This window comes from Carettochelys insculpta, chromosome 9 (genome assembly GCF_033958435.1).
Source record: "Carettochelys insculpta isolate YL-2023 chromosome 9, ASM3395843v1, whole genome shotgun sequence".
NCBI classification, from domain to species: domain Eukaryota; kingdom Metazoa; phylum Chordata; order Testudines; family Carettochelyidae; genus Carettochelys; species Carettochelys insculpta.
In genome coordinates, this window is record NC_134145.1 from 56,791,209 (window position 1) to 56,806,750 (window position 15,542).

Consider the following 15,542-nt stretch of genomic DNA (forward strand, 5'->3'; position numbering starts at 1 on the left):
GGGTCCCTGCACTGCCTGCATTCAGCCTCCAGGAACCCCGCTGCTGTCCCCCCAGGTCCCATCCCCGGGGAGGTGCAGGCCATTACCTTGTAAACTCAGAGCTTCTCTCAGGATTTCTCGCAGGGTCTCCTCAGTCAGTTGCATTTTCCTTTCCAGCTCCTCACTGGCCCCTGCCACACTGCCAGGCTGCAGCTGAGACACCAGCACCTCCAGCTGGTGCAGCTGTGTCAAGTACTGATCCACCTGGAAGCAAGCCAGAGAACTATGGGTTACAGAGGCCGAGAAACAAAGACTTGGGCCAGGTCTGCTGGCAGCAGGAGGTGGGAGGAAGAGTCACCTCCGGAGCAGTGAGGCCAGCAAATCAGGAATGTTGCCTGGAGGAAAAGTCCTTTCCATGAATGCGAATCCTGGTCAGAGCGCCAGGTTAACAGCCCTGGTGGCTGAAATCCTCCATTACTGGACCAGGCAGCGTCAGCTCCCCACACACAGCCTGGGCAAAGTGCTGCAAACTTTTCCCAGCTGGAGCATAACTAGTAGCAGGAGAATAAGCAAGCCTCTGCGGCTATCACCTCCCAGGCAGTCCTTGACCTGTTTCTGGAAACCATCCCCAAGGACATCACCCAGGGCCCGTCAGGACCATGGTGCTAGGGATGTGAACATTGGCCCTCTGGAGACCAAGCAGGCCACCAACAGCTTCCTGAGAGTACTAACATCTGGTCATGAGAGCAGGAAAGTAGCGAATCCTGAAACCTGAGCAGGAGGTTGGAATGACAGTGAATGTGTTCTGCTCCAAGGGGAGGGAAGTCCCAGGTTCCTTAACGTCATCCCCTCATAGCAGCACCCACAGGGAGGTGCTAGGTCCTAGAAGGACCTCATCTTTTCCTAGTAAGCTGGAAGTTCAAGAGGTGGAAAGAGTACCAGACACTACAGACCCCAGATCTGCACTGAGCTGTTTCTTGGAGAGAAGAATCTCTATTTCTGGGCCTAGCTGAGGTGTTGGGGCAGGGCAGGTGGTTAATCTCCTTTGTATCTGGAAAAGTGAGTTTGCTGAACCTTATCTGTGGATTCGCCTTGACAGCTCCTGGGTTTGATCTCTGGCAGGAAGGCAAAGGAATGAGTGCAGGGGGAGGAGAGGTAATTTTTGCTGAAATCTTGTGCTGGAGACGTGACGGCGGGCAGAGCAGGCAGATCATTCCAGCTCATATACCAGGGTGAGGGGCACCTAGCTATCAGATGGAGAATCTTACCTGTGTTTTCACATGGCTGTAGCAGGCCGGGCAGTGTGTGTTCTCACAGTTGGGCCCCATGAATCCTGGCTTGCAAACACAGCTCCCGTCGCTTCGGCACGTCAGAGGGTCAGAACCCAGCGAGTTGCAATTGCAGGCTGCAGAGAAAGCAAAGCAGCCATAAATCAGAGCAACACTGAGAACTAACGAGCCCAAGGGAACACAGTGGCTCTCATAACACATGCCTGTCCTCACCAGAGCATCTCTCCCTCTTTCTCCCATGTCTTCCACTTCTGCTTCTGCCGAGTTCTTCAAAGGGCCATAACTAACTACGTCCGCAGCGACCTGTCTGCCCACCTCCCATTCTGGGCTCAGGAGAGGCCAATGAATGAAACTCAGTCCTACTGCCAGAGTCCCCGAGCACTGACAGCATCCAGCTACCTAACACTCTCCTGTTTGAATTCAAGACACTGCCCTGCTGTCCCTCAGAAAACAGAGCTAGCAGGGCTGGCTCTCAGCACTGCAGCATCTCCACCTGCCCCCACGCTCTGCTACAGCAACCAATCCCCACTCTCACACCAGGTCAGGGATCTCTGATCTGGGGGGGGTTCCTGTTGAACCCAAACCCTGGAAGCCAGCTGTCAGATCAGTGAGACCAATGCTTAACTTGACACTACTCAAAGGCGTCTCAGGCAACGTTCCCTCTCGGGTTTCCACCCATGGGCAGAATAAATTTTGTTACGTGTACCCAGGCATGCGTGGATGTGCACCACCAGGAGAAACATACACTGCTGGCTTTGAGCGCTCTGCTAATCATATGGGTGCATTTCTCTCTCTCGTGAGTGGCTGCCCAAGGGCTCAGCTTGCAGGGAACATTGGTCTTGGGTCCTGGCTCCTCCCAGATTTCTGCAGAGGGTTATCCAGCACCTTCTCGGAGGCTTTAACCCAGCTGGTACTGACATGCCCCGCCTTGGTACTCTCTCTCTCTCTCTCTCTCTCTCACAGGAGTTCACTCACAGGCCCAGGCTCTCCAGCACACACTCCAGCCTACGCTCCTACCTTGACACTTCTCTGCTGGGTTGGGGGCCAAGGGGTTCCCATAGAACCCCTCCTGGCACTGCTCACAGGAGAAGCCAGCCGTGTTGTAGAGACATTTCCGGCATTCACCCGTCAGCCGGTCACAGTTCCCCACAGCACTGGGGTCTATGTTCCCACTACACTGGCAAGGCCGGCAGGACCTCACGGGACCGTTTTCTCCCAAGGGGTCTCCAAAATAGCCATCTGCACAGAGTTCACAGTTCACACCTGGGGGAGACAAACAAGACAGAGGCTGGTTACCCTCCAGAACTAGAGGGCCCTGAAACAGCAGCCAATGCCCAGCAACTGCTCCCCTGTCCTCAGAGTCAAGCAACACAGGCACTCGGCGTTCCTGGGATCTACGAGACAATGAATTTCCCAGACTCGGTGTGGGGAACTCGTTCTCCTCGAGCAGTTAGGAGAAGCCAAGTTAACTCCATGGAGCGTCTGACCCAAAACAGCCCAGAAAGCAAATCACTGTCCATCCCAGCTGCCGGGCCGGAGGACAGTCCATCCCCAGGGAAATGCAGGCCAGGCAGCGGTACCTTGAAAGGGAGCCAGTTCTGGCCCACTAGCTCACAACACTGGGAGCTACTCTTGTGTCTGTCTTGACCCAGGGACTTCCTCTCTCTGTGCTTCTGCCTCCCTCCCGCCCCCTTTGCCAGTCTTGTCTTTCTGTCTCTCCCTGGGTGTGTACCACCCCTGCCCAGCGGGGGCCTGATTGCACCTGGAGCTGTTGCACGCTACTGGGGATGACAGAGAGACAAAGCAGGGCACCGATGGGGCTGTACAGACATGACCACGCTGCAGCCCGCGCAGCCTCACTCCGTACGAGCCAGGGACATTCCTGGCGAAGACATGTCAGAAAGGAAACTGCCTGCTGGCCGGTAGGAGACTGGAAGTGTCACAGGCCACAGGCGGGCTCGAACCTGGGAGCTCTGGAGCTTCGTGCAGGAGTGTCTCCAGTTTGAGTTAAAAGCCACCTGGCTCTCAGCGAAGGGTCTAGAGGAGGCTCCTTCTTTCTCTCTGTAAGTGGTCTCAGTGTCACTGCCTGGGACAGTGATCCACACCCCTGGCATGCGGGTTACAGAAGGACCCTGAAAAGGAAACAAATCTCCACGTAACCCAGAGGAAGGACATTACCAGTGGCTCCTGGAGGGCAGTTACTGCACACGATCTCCTGGCTCCCTGGCACCACTGAGCAGCCCTGGCCATTTGGGCAGCGGCAGGGCTGGCAGCTCTGTGGCTTCCAAGGATCACTGTAGAAACCCAATGGGCAGCTGTCACCGGGGTCCGGGGTCTCATCTCCCGCGTAACAGTCTCCTGGGAAAGACAGGAGAAGGTGTCACGACAGCCAGTGCGGCTTGAGCTGGACGTGGCTCCGGTAGTCTGGTTCAGGCTGCAACAGCCTGGCACTGCCACTCTACATGTGAGAAAAAGAACCTTCCTCCTAGCCCCAGGCCACCTCCTGCCATCTGCATCGCCCCATGTGAGTCAGCTCATGCCTGTAACCAAGCACAAGACCCAGCTAAGACACTTCCTCCTAACCCAACTCAGCCACCTGTATCCTGGTGCCATGCGTTATAACTTGGCAGCCCCTCTGCAGCATTTGAGAACCTTGGCACCATTCTCCTCCAGCATTCAACAAAATCCTTTGGAACTTGGGGCAATGTTTACTTGCCCGGTTCTCTTAAGAGGTCCCATGTCTAGACAGGTCTCTAGGGGGCAGACCCTCAGGCTATTTAACTGTACACCCAGCCCCAAGAATGACTAAATAGTCAGCATTCTGCTTCTAGACTGGAGGCAGAACACTGCACGGAGTACAAGACGCTGCTGATAAAGACACATGCATGTGTGCCGGTCTTTATAACGCTGGGCAGCATTCTCCAGAATCCAGCACTTTTTGCTGGCACCCAGCACCTTCCCCATCACCCAGTTTTATCCTCTGCAGCCTCAGGATGGAAGCGGGTTGGGAAAAGGGAATTCCTGGCATTGCAAAGTGGGCTTGCATTCCGAATCAGAACGAAGAGCCACGATTTGAAATCGTCCAGTTCAGGCCAGTTGAAATGCACCATTTCGATGGTGGGAGGCGGGGGAAATGATAACTCTCTGATAAAGTAAGAAAGCTGTGGTTTTATGGTTTCAATAGATTTCATGGGGATATTCTGCAGTATATTTTGCAATGTATTTCTATTGCAGGATTAAATGCAGGTACAGCTGACATACTATTCGAATTCATGTTTTAATATCACGCAGGTTGCAAATTTCTTATCCGGCACCCTCATCCAGCAACATCCCTGGTCTGCCCCAAGCTGCCCAGAGTCGGGCTAGCTGACGAGATGCTCCCACTGGTGGCAGGGAGCCCTAGGGGGAACCCAGTTGGGGTCAGGGACCCCCACTGTGGGGAATCTCCCCAGGCATCCTGCGGACAGGGATCTGGTGGTGGCTGGGAGACGTGCCCCTGCCTGCTCTCAGGTGAGCCTGGAGGCCTGATCTCTCCTGGTTCATACCCCTCGTTCACTCAGGTCCCGAGGGAGCCAGGCCAGGGAGGTACACCCTGTGTTAGGAGAGCGTAACTGACATAGGGCAAAGCCCAGCTGAGTAGCCCTGATAGGGACAAATGAAATATTTCAACATCAAAACAAAACAAGATTTTCCCTGCCGAGAACATAACCAAAATTGAGAGGGTCCCGCACAACATTAAGGTTCTGGCAAAACCTCCTTTTTCCCCTGACACAAAACTGTCCTGTCTACACTCCTGGGACCAGTTCTCCTGCCGGCACAACTGTCCCCTGACTGATACCCCTGGCACCTGTCACACAGGACTCTTCCCTGTCCCAGCTCTGCCCACAGAGTGGAGGCCCCTCTCTCGGCTGTCCTCGATGGTGGTTTTCCTTACCAGTGTCTGGATCGCAGTTGCCTGCCCCCTGGCAGTCACACAGCACACAAGTGCTGAAAGGCCCAAGGTTGGCAGAGTCTCTCTTGTACCCAAGAGCACACTGTTCGCAGAACTGCCCCTGGTAGCCAGCAGGGCACGTGCATTGTTCCACCCAGGAAGCCAGGGCTCCAGAGCTTGGCTGTGCAGAAACCAGGGTGACGTTATCGATGTACCCAGTGCCTGATGGAGGAGATGACACATTACATTGCCAGCCAGCGGCTGCATCCTGAACCCCTTCCCAGGGCTGTGATGACAGACCGGAAAGTAGCAGGTGATTCTGTGCACGCTGCTCTTCTATTCAGAGAATGTGTGCGGTGGTTAGATGAAGAGCTGGGATAAAAGAGTCTCCGAGTCCCAGCTCTGCCACTGACTCATCACATGGCCTTGGGCAAGTCACATCCCCACCCACACTCTGTGCCTCAGTTTCCCCAGCCTGAAGTAGCGTGCCTTATTTACCCCCCTCAAGGAGATGCTGTTAGGCTTCATGTTTATACAGTGCTTTGGAGAGGACAAGAGCTATGGGAGGTTCTCCCCAGACCCCAACCCTCCCCCCACACTCACTGTATTCTCCATATGTGGCTCGGATCCGAAGGGCCGTCAGATTGCCGAGGAGCCTGCGATACTCAAAGTAACTCAGCGCGGGGCTCCATCCGCTGCTTGGCCGCTCATCCAGTCTGAAAGTCAGGAGGGAAACAAAATTAAAGATCTCCAGGCGGTCGCTCTCTTGCAATGCCCCCCAACCAGGAAGAACCTGAGCACTGAAGTTCAGCCCCCTACAGAGTGTAACTGACATAGGGTTGCCCTGATAGGGAGCCCTGTTCTTCCTCCTTACCTACCACTCCCTGGGACTTTGAGGCAAGAAGAAGGGAGAGCTGATACACTTGCACCCTGGAATCAACCCCTCAGCCTCTCTTGCTTGCAGAGGGCCCAGGGCCCCACTGACCAAGCACCAGGCCTCCTGGCCTCCTTAGGGATGGATGGACTCATGCACCGGGGACTGAAATGCAGCCTGTCCTGGCTGTGAAGGCTCCTTTGCACCACTGCACTGGGAATTGACTAGGTGAGGGTGGGCCTGGCAGCAGGACAACCTGGGAACCTCAGCAAATCTGGCACGCGGTGGTCCCGAGAGCAGCTGCTCTACAGCCTGGGAGGGTGAGCTTGCCCCCAGCATCCTCCTGCTTTACCTTAACGTGTACGTCTTCCTGATGCCACAGGGCAGTGTCTTCCCATAAGGCAGGAGGGGGGCGGTCACTCGGAGGCCAGCTCCTTCCAGGACCACATCCCGGGGAGAAGGACGACGACCCCCTCGGTCCACGCGATAATCGAAGGACAGAGTCTGGCCGTAGCTCACCAGCTGGTTCCCGAGGAACTTGGCTGTGAGAGGAGATAGGAGACCCAGAGGGAGAAGGTAAAAGGGTCAAACCCTCTCAAGAGGAAGTCTCAATTTCTGGAGCCAGCTCCAGACACAAGGAGTCTCTAGCTCCCCAGACACCTGCATTTTGGAAGGTTCCAATATTTCATCTATTCTGATCACCCCCACCAGCCTGAGTGATGGGGACCCAGAAACGTTCCGGCAAAATTGATGGAGCAATTAAATACCTCTGTGTCTAGTGATAGCCCAAAGAATGGAAGTCACTGCCCAAGTCACTCCAGCGGCCCAGTGCAACCCCCAGGCTGTGGTACAGAGCATCCCAAACTCCCTTGCATCTGACAACACTCCCCGCCCCCCACCAAATGTGGTTCCCAGGCCAGTCAGGGCTGCTGAGGCCCCACACGCCAGGTCCCGCTGGTGCACAAGGGCATGCCAGAGCCAGGCGCAGTTGGGAAAGGAACAGCCAGAAACCCACGTCTTCTCAGTACAAGCATCAAACTCCTTCTTCCTTTCAAAAACCACCTCCCCGCACAGTGGCCTGCACCTGGGGTCATGGAAAAGGGCCGACCCCCTCATCTGTCACTCAGTATGAAATAACCAATCACAGCACCAGGAAGCCAGCAGGTGGCGAAGACTGAGCAGGCCTGTGTTACTTTCTGCTGGTTTTCTAATGAGATTGCCCAGCCCTGAGTGGGTGTGAGCACCACAGCGCAAAGGGGAGGGGTCTGTCTGCAGGACCGCTTCTGTGCCACTGTGTAACCCACACGCCTAGGTGTGGTCACTGTCCCATGGAGTGGCACCTAGCCCAGTTACGCAGAGAAAGAACAAGTCTCCACTAACAGCCTTAGCTCAGCGCCAGCTGGCTTTTAGCTCAAACATACAGGCTCCTGCACTAAGCGCCAGAGGTCCCAGGTTCCAGTCTGCCTGTGGGCGGTTACACCCCAGTCTGTGCAATACACTGAGAACAGCTTCATGCTCCGTTTCTTTGTCTGTTGCTGCTCCCCGAGGTGTGTCTCCCCACCGCGCTCCCTTCCGTACCCGGCGCCGTGAAATAGATGGGTTCCGATCTCCTGGCTGTGACGTACGCGTGCCGATGGCGAGAAGACCACTGGAGCTGTACAGGTGACCCGTCCATGCCCGTGCCTCTCCAGCCCTCGGCATCTAGAAGGCAAAATGAAGCCGTTTGCAGCCAGGAAACGAGCGCAGAGGAAAGGCTGTTTGTAGGACTCAGCAGTCGGGTCAGTCAGGGTCAATCAAGTCTGCCCTGCACACGACCACACTCCCTTGCCACAGCCCAGGGCGGCATTCTTAGGACTACCCACTTCCTGTATGAGTTGTGTGTCAGTGACCACCTTGATAACCATCACCAGCCCAGTTCTCTGTACACTAGCTGCCTGTTCCCGGGGATATCCTGACTGACTCGGGGATCACCTGCCGAGGAGGAGGAGGTTGTGTGTGTCCTACCGGCTGGTGTGTCCTCCTATCATCTGTAAATCAGCCCATGAGTAAATGCTCCAAGGGAAGCTTGGGCAGCTCTGAGGTCACAGCTGATAGCCACATGGTGCTCTGACGAGCTCAAAGGGAGCACACGACTGAATTAGAAACCGCTCCAAATAAATTGCTCCGACTAGTGAATGAGATCCCGCCCTGTGGCCGATCCCTGGCGGGTGCAAACCTATAAAGCAGGCTGACGCCAGCTGGGGACCCAGCCCACGGATTCTTTTAAGAAGACTGGCTGTCAGCGTTCCCTGTACTCTGAGCACCTGGGGGGCTGCCCAAGAGAGATTCAGGTGCTGCCCAACTGATTAGCAGAGTGCCCACTGGTACCCGCATGGTTTTCTACTGGTGGTGCACATCCACCCACGCCTTGGTGCACGTGACAAAATGCATTCCATGCCTGCATGGAAAAGATCAGACGGCACGACGCCGGCTGCCCTCCCCGCACACGGTGATTCATCTCTGAGAGGTGACAATGGCAGCCGTGAGCAGAAACGTGAATATCTGCACAGGTCAAGTGCTGCTCTCCATGCACTTCAGGAAAGGTAAACACAGCCACAAAGTTCCCCCAGCACGCCATGGACTGCAGAGCGCTAGCTGGCCAGAAGGGAGGCTGAGTGGTCACTGAGAAATGTCACTGTGGCATAGTAGGCTGAGCCATGGGGGTGGATATCAGTTTCTCCATCCCCAGCAGGGAACATCCTGGAAAAGGAAAGCCCCCACAGGCTGGGGAGCAGGAGGTAACAGTGCCACAGCCCCCCAGCAGGCAAGCACTCGGGGAAGCTAACGCAATCACACAAGGACCAAAACAAACAAGCAGTCATGTAGCACTTTAAAAACTAACAAAATAACGCGTTGGGGGATGAGCTTTCCTGGGATAGACCCATTTCTTCAGATCTGGAAATTCACAAGACCAGCGGGTCATCAATACGGAGATCGGTGGCAGACCTGGATAAAACTGCTGGGTGTAGTAACTTCCTTTTGTTCAGGCTAAATTGACAGAGCAATTAAATACCTCTTTGTGCAGTGATAGCTGAAAGAACTGAAGCCACCGCCCAAGGCACTGGGCGATGTCTGAGCAAGAAGGCATATGGCTCTAGTCGTTTCCTTTGGAACAGATTGCAAGTACGGGAATGAGGCTTCAGTTGGTTACAGCTGTGAGTGTGTGTGTGTGTGTGAGCGGAAAAGAGCCACGGACAGCGAGAGGTTTTACCTTGCTGGAAGGTGGATGTGATTTTATGGACGTTGTAATTTTCTGCACTGGCACAGGTGGCGGAGTGGCCATAACAGAAGCACTGAGAACATCCCTCGGGGTTTTTGGCATCCAGATTGTAGTAGCCCTGCTTGCACCTGCCAAAGAAATTGCACCAGTCCACTGGGCTTTAGGGCACATTTCACATCAGCACAGAGCGTCCGCGCGCCAGTTTGCCTGCTGTACGGGGTGAGCCTCCCCATGAACACCGAGACCCAGCCAGCGTCAGCCACTCGCTGGCCACCCGAAAGCTGATGGTGCAGAGCGCAGCTGGCAGAGGTGACAGCTTTTGTGCTCAGGAACACCCCAGCTGCAGAGAAAATATTTCACTCACAGTCACAGCTCCTCCATCGCCACCCGCCCCCTGCTCCAACCAGTCACTGGGTGAACAGCTGCAAGCAAGCCACCGTGAGCTCCCTTCCCAGAGGCCCGGTGGAAGCAGAGATGGGCGGATGCTCTTGGCTGTACATTAAAGAGCTCAAGACTCCTGCCGCCCAGCAAGGGTCACACCTACCCCTCTGCAACCAGGGCCAGAATTTCTAAAGCATGCGCTGGGTGCTGGGCTCTCTGGCCCCCATCATGGGTGCCGAGCACTTGCAAAAACCTGGCTCCCGAGCAAAGGCTCCTTATAAACAAGTGTCCGCCACCGCTGGGGCAGATTTGCCCACCAGCCCCTGCCCTTCTCTGTCCTGGGCTAAGGAACAGCTTTGAAGCACCGCACGAGCCCCAGGAATGTACTGCACCAGGGCTGGGGTGGATCTTGCTATGCGGCAGCACCTGCCTGGACTTGGCTCAGCTCCAAAGGGCCGGGAGTAATAACAGCTCCTTGCTGGGTGTGAGATAGCGCAACGGGCTTTGAAGAGCTCATCTACAGGCACTTTGTTCCCCTTGCACCCCCCCACCGTACACACACGAGGGAGAGGGAGTTCTTAGGCTCTGCTGCTAAGGCAGTGCGTTACTCTGGCAGGGGATGCTGTTGGGGTGCCCCAGGATACTCTGTGACCTGGGGCAGAGAGACGCTGGGCGCCTTCCCCCAGAGAAGGCCGGGGGAAAGCACAGAAGGCTTCGGCCCTGGGGCAGCCCTTTGGAGGTCGAAGGTCTGGCCCAACAGCTGAGGGCCAAGCTCTGGGAAACCCAGGGGGTGACAGGCTTTGGGACTAGGAGTCACACTCCATGGAAATGGCTCCTGGGCCACACGGTAATGGGCAGAGCCCTTCGGGTCCCCGGTCTGCCCTTTAAGCCCTGCTCTGTGGAAAGGAATGACACCAAACTGGAACCGACCTCTGCCCCATGGGCTGGTAGGGATTTTATTCCCCTCGTGTTGCGCGTGTCGCCTCCTGTTTCCCCAGGCACAGCATCGTTGCATCGTTGCAGCTGGGAATGTCAGTGTGGTGTTTTCTGATGTGCACACAATGACCCTGTGCTCTTTGTAACCTCGGCACCCAGATGACACTTCCCCCCCCTCACCCTCCGAAACAGGACAAAGGCAGGAGGAGGGGCTGGCTGGTTTGAATTGGAACTGGGCAGGTGGGGAGAGAGCAGTCTTGGCTGACTTGAGAGGGAGAAAGGAGGGCCAGGCCTCTCCCCGAGCTGGATTACACTGGCAGCTTCTGATCTCTGCGCTGACAAGCCTGTTCTACGCTGGGTCGAGCTCACCTAATAACCCTGCTGTTCTCCTGCTGAATGGGAGTCACGGCTGACTGCGGGTGGGGTGCAGGGCCTGGGGACCCCCCCAACGCTGGGACAACTTACCTGTCACATCGCTCTCCTGCGACATTTGCCTTGCAGACGCAGCGACCTGAGTCACAATGCCCCATGCTGCCGGCCGGATCGCAGTCACATGCAACGCTACTGAGAAGGAAAGAAAGCGTCTCAGGCTGATTCCACTTCAGCCCAATAACCACCTTCGTCACATGCCAACAGCTCAGTGTACACAGCCAGGGAGCAGTCTGGCCTGGTTAGCCCATCATGGACAGGGACTGTATGAGGTGACGTACTGAGAACCCAGGAAGTGCCATACGGCAGTGGTTCTCTGCCTTACCGCGGCTAGCTGGGTCCCACCATGCACCTGCCTCCCCAGCCATCCCCGCTTGGTAATACAGCAAATGCTCTAGAAGCACGATTTCAATTTGTGCTTAACTCGCATTAATGGGAGTGAAGTACAAATCGAAACACACACACACACACACACACACACACACACACACCTTCCACCCCTAGCTGGGAGAAACCGCAGCACCAGCAGCTGTGTGCCCCCCAACTGGAAGAAGCTGGGGGCCTTGTAGCTGCCCCCCTTTCCCCAGCTAGGGGCATTCCAGGGATGTCCCCAACCCCCCTGCAATTTACGTGAAATTCGATTTACGTGGAGGTTGCCCAGGACACGACCTCTGCGTAAATCGAGGGATTACTGCACTGACACAGCAGGGTGGTCATTGTTCCCGATACTTGTTCTCGACATGGAGGTTATGAACTCTCCACCTTGGATCAGAGCTGAGGTCCTGCACTCTGTCTCTGAGAGGAGCCAGCACAAAACAAGAGAGAAAAGTGCAGGAAACCCCATAAGGACAATTCTGCCTTACCCTGCCCATAGTGGTAGTTTCTTCTGAGCTCCTGTCTCTTGCAGTCTGGCTTGTGCGCAGAAGCAAGAACCATTATGTCCCCGTTTTATTTATTTGCAGTATGGTACACGTTGAACCTCTCTCGCCCAATACCTTCAGGACCCGACTGGTGCCAAACAAGAGTATTTGCCGGACCAGGGGAGGTCAATATTGTCTAGCAGCATTACCAACACTTCCACTGCTTACTGGGCTCTTAGAAGACATTTGCGGGTAAATTACAACTAAATAACATTCAGAGACAGGACTGGTGGATGGAAACAAACCTTATGAGACCACGGGAAACTTGGCCACACCCGTGGTAAATACTCGTCCAGCCAAGTAAACTCATGCTGGATTACAGATGTTGCCAGAAGAGAGTGCTGGATTAGAGAGGTTCAACCTGTAGTGCCTTAGGGCTCTGCTCGGAACTGCTGCTCCGTTATGCTGAATGTGATACAGAAAATGAATGGCCGTTTCTACACAGGCCACTTTCTTCGAAAGTGCCATGGTAATACACAGCCCGAAATATGCTAATGAGGCACAGATGCAAATTTCCTGTGCCTCATTAGCATAAGGTCACGTGATTTGGAGTCTGGAAGACCGTTCTTCCGGACTCCAAAACGCCATTTAGAAGCGCGGCCCCAGGGGAGCTTCCAGAAGGAAGTCCTTCTTCCGGAGGCCTCTTCTTCCCGAAAATTTTTGGGAAGAAGGGGCCTCCAGAAGAAGGACTTCCTTCCGGAAGATCCCCTGGGGACTGCGCTTCTAAACGGCATTTTGGAGTCCAGAAGAATGGTCTTCCAGACTCCAAATCATGTGACTGTATGCTAATGAGGCACGGGGAATTTGCATCTGCGCCTCATTAGCATATTTTGGGCCGTGTGTTACCATGTGTTTTATTTATTTACTGCTGCTGTTCATCTTCTCCGTAGGCAAATAACTAACTACCCTTGTTCTGAACACTTAAATTTGTGGCCTCTGCAACCTTGTGGGGCGGGGGGGGGGGGGTGAGTTCCGCAGGTTAAGGTGCACTGTGTCTAAATCTCTCTTTCCATCAGATGTGTGTGTGTTGTCCTAGAGGTTTCAGTACACCAGACGGAGCTGAATAAACAAGTGCTGGACATGGGCCTCCAGAGGCTGTGAAGATCGGGGATGTTTCTCTTCTGGGAGGAGACCTGTTAGGCCGTGAGCTCTGCATGGAGGTGGACTGGAGTGTTATTACTCAGCACCTCACTTTCTGTCCTCCTGGCCAGCATGATGACTTCTAGCACGGCTATGATGTAAGGGAGAGAGGCCTTCGCCCCCATATCCCGTCACCAGAAAGGGGAAGTGCAGCTACCACACCGTGCTACCCATGCAGACTGCCCAGAAATAAACTATCTCCAGTCTCCACACAGCTCTGGAGAGGACAGTCCGGCCTGCAGAGCTCATATCAGGTACTTACGCCTCTGGTCTGCCTGCCTGGCACCCAGCCTCTGAGAAGGAGTGGAATCCCGGCTGGCAGCTGTCACATTTATCGCCCCTCACCCCAGGTTTGCAGCTGCACCGGCCATAGTTGTCACACTGCAGGCCGAGAGAGCCTGTGGGAGCGGGAGATGGAGAGAATTCAAGAGCCTCGCCACCACAGCGCTGGTGTGGGTCAAGCACACCCCTGAAGGAATTTAACACTGACGGGGGCCACAAGGAATAATATGAGTGGGGGGAAAAGAATCTCATGTGAGGCAAAGCTCACTGTCCTATTGCAGGAGCAGCTCAACTGACTGACTCTCCAATCTTCAGAGGTTCAAAAGGTGGAATGCTGAGGGGGTCTTTGGCTCCACTCAAGGTGCCTGCAGGGCTCAGGGTTCAGTTCCCCCTTCCTGCTGGGCAAAGGTGCCTACGCCTCACCTCATTGCAAGGCAGAAGTCAGGTGCTCCACCCCAGGCCTGGTAGGTGGAGAATGGGAGGAGATGGGAGTCACCATGAGCTGTGCTTTAAACATAAAAGAGCGGTAGGTGGCACCCAAGCTGCAGCTTGGCCACTCCTGGCCTACTGTCAAGCCATTTCCCCCCCCAATGGGGGATCTCCAAGATAGGCCACTGACGGCAGGTGTTTCGTATTAATAGGGCCATTGCCCTTACTGCTAAACCAGCCCACGAGGAGAGCCCTGCAAATCTGCGGACAGCCGCAGACCATGTTTGCAGATCACCGATCAGATGCCAGGACAATTGTGCACCTGTGGAGGGCGCTGACCGTGAGGTCACAGCGTGGGCCTGTGACATTAGTTCTGCTGTGGAAACGGTTACCACACCCACACAGATGATGATGGCATCTGGCAAAGGATAAACCAAGGTAGCAGATGATGGATTCTTATGGGATAAAGATTCCCTGTCCCTACAATAACCCTACTTACACCACATAGCCTGAGGGAAGCCCAGAATCATATCACAACTGGTTTAAACTGGTATAATTCCAGTGACTTCAGTGCAGCTGGACCAAGTTACATCAGATGAGGATCTGGACCAGGATCACTGACCAAGCTTCACCAGATGATGTCAAATCACACCATCTTCTTGAACTGGCTTTCTCTATCCCCAGCCAAGCCCCTGCCCTGCCTGCTTGAGCAACTGGGAGATAGACCAGAGAGGTGGTGGAATCTCCCTCCCTAGAGGTTTTTTACATCCGTCTGGACAGAGCTGTAACTGGGATGCTTTCGTTGGGATTGGTCCTGCTTTGAGCGGGGGTTGTACTTGACGCCCTTCTGAGATCTCTTCCAACCCTAGGATTCTATGACTACCATAGAGAAGGGCTGCTGGATATGAAAGAGTTTACTGTACTTGTAAACCACTATCATGTTCCCTCTCAGGCTTCTCTTTTCTAAACAAAACAAGCCCAATTCATTCCGTCTTCCCTCATCCTGACAGTCGTTCATGGCTCATTAAAAATGATACTGAGAGCGTTTCGCTTAGTGCAGATGGTAAAGAGAAGAGGGAATAATAAAAACAGTAGCTCTGATCTCGGCCTGGTAGACATCCTGCTGTCTTGTGTGCTCATTGAAGGCCAGGCCTGGCCTGGATCCAAGCCCTGAAGCTTTCCATCAGATCTATGTTCTTCCTGACATTTCCAAAGGGGGATGAACTTGCTTGACTCACTGAATAGCAATGTAACACAGGGTGATATGTTTTTTCATTAAGGTTAAGAGCCTTATAAGGCCGAGCTGGTCTCATTCAATCCTCCTCTCTCCATCTGGAGCATGTTAATCCAGGGCGTGGCCTAGATTCAGATTCAGGTTTTAACCACAAAGTTCGGCAAACTAAGCATGATGTGAACAATGAATTCGTGCCTTCTAAGTGCTCACGTTGGGGTGACTACTTTGCTAAGGGCAGGTCTCTGGAGCACAGAGTCATGGAACGCTAGAACTGGAAGGGAGCTCAAGAAGTCATCAGATCCAGTCTCCTGCCCTCAGGGCTGGAGCAGGCACCATCTAAGACCATCTCTGATTGATGTTTATCTAACAGACTCAGGCAAGGGCTATTTGGGATCCTCAACAAGATTTCTCCACCTCTGCTGGACCTGAATGGCAGAAGTTCATTTGTTCTATTGACTT

General features: G+C 54.4%; 1 protein-coding gene across 1 annotated transcript in view; it reads right to left on the reverse strand.

Moving 5' to 3' along the window:
- LAMC2 (laminin subunit gamma 2) overlaps nt 1-15,542 on the reverse strand; it is a 39,025-nt gene that overhangs the window by 12,621 nt on the left and 10,862 nt on the right. Inside the window, exons 3-13 of the mRNA XM_075002821.1 lie at nt 13,401-13,536; nt 11,115-11,213; nt 9,324-9,460; nt 7,652-7,774; nt 6,426-6,615; nt 5,803-5,915; nt 5,203-5,421; nt 3,447-3,626; nt 2,286-2,531; nt 1,248-1,384; nt 87-243 (exon numbers count right to left, since the gene is read on the reverse strand). Coding sequence (XP_074858922.1) covers nt 87-243; nt 1,248-1,384; nt 2,286-2,531; nt 3,447-3,626; nt 5,203-5,421; nt 5,803-5,915; nt 6,426-6,615; nt 7,652-7,774; nt 9,324-9,460; nt 11,115-11,213; nt 13,401-13,536 — 1,737 coding nt within the window. The remainder of the gene's footprint in view (nt 1-86; nt 244-1,247; nt 1,385-2,285; nt 2,532-3,446; nt 3,627-5,202; nt 5,422-5,802; nt 5,916-6,425; nt 6,616-7,651; nt 7,775-9,323; nt 9,461-11,114; nt 11,214-13,400; nt 13,537-15,542) is intronic.